At 38.7% G+C, this 6,428-nt stretch overlaps 1 protein-coding gene across 1 annotated transcript in view; it reads right to left on the bottom strand.

Annotated features, from left to right (window-relative positions):
* Positions 1–5,309: 5,309 nt before the first annotated feature.
* Positions 5,310–6,428, bottom strand: part of LOC137637502 (UNC93-like protein) — a 5,451-nt gene continuing 4,332 nt past the window's right edge. The window contains exon 6 of the mRNA XM_068369673.1: positions 5,310–6,109. Coding sequence (XP_068225774.1) covers positions 5,889–6,109 — 221 coding nt within the window. The 3' untranslated portion in view covers positions 5,310–5,888. The remainder of the gene's footprint in view (positions 6,110–6,428) is intronic.

Here is a 6,428-nt window from a genome sequence, read left to right as displayed (position 1 = left end):
TTGTTTGACTTAAAACCAAGCCTTTGTCTTCTAGCAACCCTTTCACATTCCAATCAATAAGTACTTCCCAATAATGCACATGGCCCCTCACTTACGTTGCTTAACTTAAATCCAAGCTTTTGTCAGTTAGCAACCGTTTCACATCCCAGTTAATAAGTACTTCCCAATTATGCACATGGCCCCTTACTTACGTTGCTTAACTTCAAACCAAGCCTCTGTCATTTAGCAACCCTTTCACATCCCACTCAATAAGTACTTCCCAATTATGCACATGGCCCCTCACTTACGTTGGTTAACTTCAAACCAAGCCTCTGTCATTTAGCAACCCTTTCACATCCTACTCAATAAGTACTTCCCAATTACGCATATGGCCCGTTACTTACGTTGCTTAACTTCAAACCAAGCATTTGTCATTTAGCAACCCTTTCACATCCCTCTCAATAAGTACTTCCCAATTATGCACATGGCCCCTTACTTACATTACTTAACTTAAAACCAAGCCTTTGTTATTTCGCAACCCTTTCACATCCCACTCGATAAGTACTTGCCAATTATGCACATGGCTCCTTACTTACGTTGCTTAACTTAAAACCAAGCCTTTATCATTTAGCAACCCTTACAGATCCCACTCAATAAGTACTTCCCAATTATGCGCATGGCCCCTTACTTACGTTGCTTAACTTAAAACCAAGCCTTTGTCAGGTAGCAACCCTTTCACATCCCAGTCAATAAATACCAATTAGGCACATGGCCCCTTACTTACGTTGCTTAACTTCAAACCAAGCCGCTGTCATTTAGCAACCCTTTCACGTCCCACTCAATAAGTACTTCCCAATTATGCACATGGTCCCTTACTTACATTGCTTAACTTAAATCCAAGCCTTTGTCATTTCGCAACCCTTTCACATCCCACTCAATAAGTACTTCCCAATTATGCACATGGCCCCTTACTTACGTTGTTTAACTTAAAACCAAGCCTTTGTCATTTAGCAACCCTTTCACATCCCAGTCAATAAGTACTTCCCAATTATGCACATGGCCCCTCACTTACGTTGCTTAACTTAAATCCAAGCCTTTGTCATTTAGCAACCCTTTCACATCCCACTCAATAAGTACTTCCCAATTATGCACATGGCCCCTCACTTACGTTGCTTAACTTCAAACCAAGCCTCTGTCATTTAGCAACCCTTTCACATCCCACTCAATAAGTACTTCTCAATTATGCCCATGGCCCCTTACTTACGTTGCTTAACTTCAAACCAAGCCTTTGTCAGTTAACAACCCTTTCACATCCCTCTCAATTAGTACTTCCCAATTATGCACATGGCCCCTTACTTACGTTGCTTAACTTAAAATCAAGCCTTTGTCATTTAACAACCCTTTCACATCCCACTCAATAAGTACTTCCCAATTATGCACATGGCCCCTCACTTACGTTGCTTAACTTCAAACCAATCTTCTGTCATTTAGCAACCCTTCCACATCCCACTCAATAAGTACTTCCCAATTATGCACATGGCCCCTCACTTACGTTGCCTAACTTCAAACCAAGCCACTGTCATTTAGCAACCCTTCCACATCTCATTCAACAAGTACTTCCCAATTATGCACATGGCCCGTTACTTACGTTGCTTAACTTAAAACCAAGCGTTTGTCATTTAGCAACCCTTTCATATCCCTCTATAAATACTTCCCAATTATGAACATGGCCCCTTACTTACGTTGCTTAACTTAAATCCAAGCCTTTGTCATTTAACAACCCTTTCACATCCCAGTCAATAAGTACTTCCCAATTATGCACATGGCCCATTACTTACGTTGCTCAACTTAAAACCAAGCATTTGTCATTTAGCAACCCTTACATATCAATCAATAAGTACTTCCCAATTATGCACATGGCCCCTTACTTACGTTGCTTAACTTAAAACCAAGCCTCTGTCATTTAGCAACCTTTTCACATCCCAGTCAATAAGTACTTCCCAATTATGCACATGGCCTCTTACTTACGTTGCTTAGCTTAAAACCAAGCCTTTGTCATTTAGCAACACTTTCACATCCCAGTCAATAAGTACTTCCCAATTATGCACATGACTCCTTACTTACGTTGCTTAACTTAAAACCAAGCCTCTGTTATTTAGCAACCTTTTCACATCCCACTCAATAAGTACTTCCCAATTATGCACATGGCTCCTTACTTACGTTGCTTAACTTCAAACCAAGCGTTCGTCATTCAGCAACCCTTTCACATCCCATTCAATAAGTACTTTCCAATTATGCACATGGCCTCTCACTTACGTTGCTTAACATAAAACCAAGCCTTTGTCATTTAGCAACACTTTCACATCCCAGTCAATAAGTACTTCCCAATTATGCACATGGCTCCTTACTTACGTTGCTTAACTTAAAACCAAGCCTCTGTTATTTAGCAACCTTTCCACATCCCACTCAATAAGTACTTCCCAATTATGCACATAGCTCCTTACTTACGTTGCTTAACTTAAAACCAAGTCTTTGTCATTTAGCAACACTTTCACATCCCACTCAATAAGTACTTCCCAATTATGCACATGGCTCCTTACTTACGTTGCTTAACTTAAATCCAAGCCTTTGTCATTTAGCAACCTTCTCACATCCCACTCAATAAGTACTTCCCAATTATGCACATGGCCCCTCACTTACGTTGCTTAACTTCAAACCAAGCCTCTGTCATTTAGCAACCCTTCCACATCCCACTCAATAAGTACTTCCCAATTATGCACATGGCCCCTTACTTACGTTGCTTAACTTAAATCCAAGCCTTTGTCATTTAGCAACCCTTTCACATCCCACTCTGTAAATACTTCCCAATTATGCACATGGCCCGTTACTTACGTTGCTTAACTTAAATCCAAGCCTTTGTCATTTAGCAACCCTTTCACATACCAGTCAACAAGTACTTCCCAATTATGCACATGGCCCCTCACTCACGTTGCTTAACTTAAATCCAAGCCTCTGTTATTTAGCAACCTTTTCACATCCCACTCAATAAGTATTTCCCAATTATGCACATGGCCCCTCACTTAAGTTGCTTAACTTTAAACCAAGCCTCTGTCATTAAGCAACCCTTTCACATCCCACTCAATAAGTACTTCCCAATTATGCCCATGGCCCCTTACTTACGTTGCTTAACTTCAAACCAAGCCTTTGTCAGTTAACAACCCTTTCACATCCCTCACAATTAGTACTTCCCAATTATGCACATGGCCCCTTACTTACGTTGCTTAACTTAAAACCAAGCCTTTGTCATTTAACAACCCTTTCACATCCCACTCAATAAGTACTTCCCAATTATGCACATGGCCCGTTACTTACGTTGCTTAACTTCAAACCAATCCTCTGTCATTTAGCAACCCTTTCACATCCCACTCAATAAGTACTTCCCAATTATGCACATGGCCCCTCACTTACGTTGCTTAACTTCAAACCAAGCCTCTGTCATTTAGCAACCCTTCCACATCTCATTCAATAAGTACTTCCCAATTATGCACATGGCCTTTTACTTACGTTGCTTAACTTAAAACCAAGCGTTTGTCATTTAGTAACCCTTTCATATCCCTCTATAAGTACTTCCCAATTATGAACATGGCCCCTTACTTACGTTGCTTAACTTAAATCCAAGCCTTTGTCATTTAGCAACACTTTCACATCCCACTCTCTAAATACTTCCCAATTATGCACATGGCCCCTCACTTACGTTGCTTAACTTCAAACCAAGCCTCTGTCATTTAGCAACCCTTTCACATCCCACTCAATAAGTACTTCCCAATTATGCCCATGGCCCCTTACTTACGTTGCTTAACTTCAAACCAAGCCTTTGTCAGTTAACAACCCTTTCACATCCCTCTCAATTAGTACTTCCCAATTATGCACATGGCCCCTTACTTACGTTGCTTAACTTAAAACCAAGCCTTTGTCATTTAAAAACCCTTTCACATCCCACTCAATAGGTACTTCCCAATTATGCACATGGCCCCTCACTTACGTTGCTTAACTTCAAACCAATCCTCTGTCATTTAGCAACCCTTTCACATCCCACTCAATAAGTACTTCCCAATTATGCACATGGCCCCTCACTTACGTTGCTTAACTTCAAACCAAGCCTCTGTCATTTAGCAACCCTTCCACATCTCATTCAATAAGTACTTCCCAATTATGCACATGGCCTGTTACTTACGTTGCTTAACTTAAAACCAAGCCTTTGTCAGTTAGTAACCCTTTCATATCCCTCTATAAGTACTTCCCAATTATGAACATGGCTCCTTACTTACGTTGCTTAACTTAAAGCCAAGCCTTTGTCATTTAGCAACCCTTTCACATCCCACTCAATAAGTACTTCCCAATTATGCACATGGCCCCTTACTTACGTTACTCAACTTTAATCAGACATCTGTCTCTTCACTCAACTTTTAAAGTCCCCTTGATAATTACTTCCACAACATGCACATGGCAATAATAATAATAATAATAATAATAATAATATTAATAATAATATGTATGTATGTATGTATGTATGTATGTATGTATGTGTGTATGTGTGTATGTATGTATGTAACCACGCGCGTTATTTCCATTTGAATATTCAATATTTTGAGATAATAGCAAAACACAACACTGCATTATTAAGTTGATGGCTTTTCTAGTTCATAGTGATTTTTCTGATATTTAAACGACTACTCATGCTACTATTTTTTCCATTCTGATATAAACCATTTCCTATACCTAGTATTTCATCTAAAAATAATGCTTTTATATAATAGAAGTATATGGAAAAGAATTCCTGATAAGTCAATTTCGAACATTGATAAAATATTATTTTAGGACATGGGGTAGACATATTAGTTTCTAAATACACCGTCAAAGCAGGACTTGCGCTTTTATTCATGACCAATCTCCTAAAACACTGATGCACTGCACTGTTAGAAAAAAAAAAACCGAAATTTTATTCGTTAATTCTCTGTAAAAATATATTGTCCTTAAACATATTTCGGTAAAATGCAGACGACGGTAATTTTACCTTACTTTATTATTTTTTTGCGGGTTGGTGACCATAATATCCCTCCTTTAAGTCAATATATTCTTTTTATAAATATATGCATTAAATAAACGGTAAATGCCTGGCAACATTTATGCCAGGATTTTTACCTTTTTAAAAACGGATATATTGACGTAAAGAACTATTGCTATGGTCACCAGCCCGTTAAAGATAATAACAAAGTAAGGTAAAATTACGGTCGCCTGTATTTTACTGAAATACGGCTGAGAACAATATAGTTTTACGGGGAATTTCCAATTAAAATTACGGTTTTTTTTCAAGTGCCACTGAGAATATTTTTAAGTCCATAGTGAATTACGTTTTTAAGTGATCACTGGATTTATTAACCTCTGATACGATGCCTTATACAGCATATCATCGCCATTCTTATCAGCCACTGTTCTTATTTCTATGCTTCAAAAGGAAATGTATCTTCTACAACTCGAGAAAAACTTCTTCAGACGCTTTGTTCCTCGTCACTCTCAGCTACTTTCAATCTGGAGTCGTTTTTAATTTGATTAACAAATAGATCATCATCTCCTACGCCCATTGACGCAAAGGACCTCGGTTAGATTTCGCCAGTCGTCTCTATCTGGAGCTTTTAATTGAATACTTCTCCATTCATCATCTTCATAGTCCTCAGTCATGTAGGCCTGGGTCTTCCAACCCTTATAGTGGATTGTGGAGCCCAGTTAAAAGTTTAGTGAAGCAATCTCTCTCGGGGGGAGTGTGAAGAGTATGCCCAAACCATCTCCATCTACCCCTCATCACGATCTCGTCCACATCCACAAAATAGATACAAAGACGAATCCAGCAATCAATCACTTCGTTTATAAAGACCACCTAATTTTTCGATGACTTCGATGATAAGGTATCCCGTTACTCCAAGGACCAAGATCGTAATTATGACGATTATCTTGGAATGGACGCAAAGAACGGAGCTGCAGGCGAAGGCAATTGAGAATCCGGTGGCTCCCCAAAGGCGACAGTTGCTGAAACCTGCTTCGGTGTTGCCAGCGAACAGAACTCCGTACAAAGCTGGAAGAAGAAGATGGAGAACAGGTGAAATTTGCGCTTTGTTTGTCTCTTAAGTAACACTCGCAGATCTGCGTAGTGCTTTGGTATATTTGTAGTCAAACAATAAACAACAATTGCCAGATATCTAGATCATTATAGTTTATGCAAACAGTGAAGTGCAGACACAAACACACACACACACACACACACACACACACACACACACACATATATATATATATATATATATATATATATATATATATATATATATATATATATATATATATATATATATATATATACATATACATATACATACATATGGGTGTGTGTGTTT

This window comes from Palaemon carinicauda, unplaced genomic scaffold, assembly GCF_036898095.1.
Source record: "Palaemon carinicauda isolate YSFRI2023 unplaced genomic scaffold, ASM3689809v2 scaffold8, whole genome shotgun sequence".
In the NCBI taxonomy this organism is placed as follows: domain Eukaryota; kingdom Metazoa; phylum Arthropoda; class Malacostraca; order Decapoda; family Palaemonidae; genus Palaemon; species Palaemon carinicauda.
This window is presented reverse-complemented; position numbering and strand designations above follow the sequence as displayed.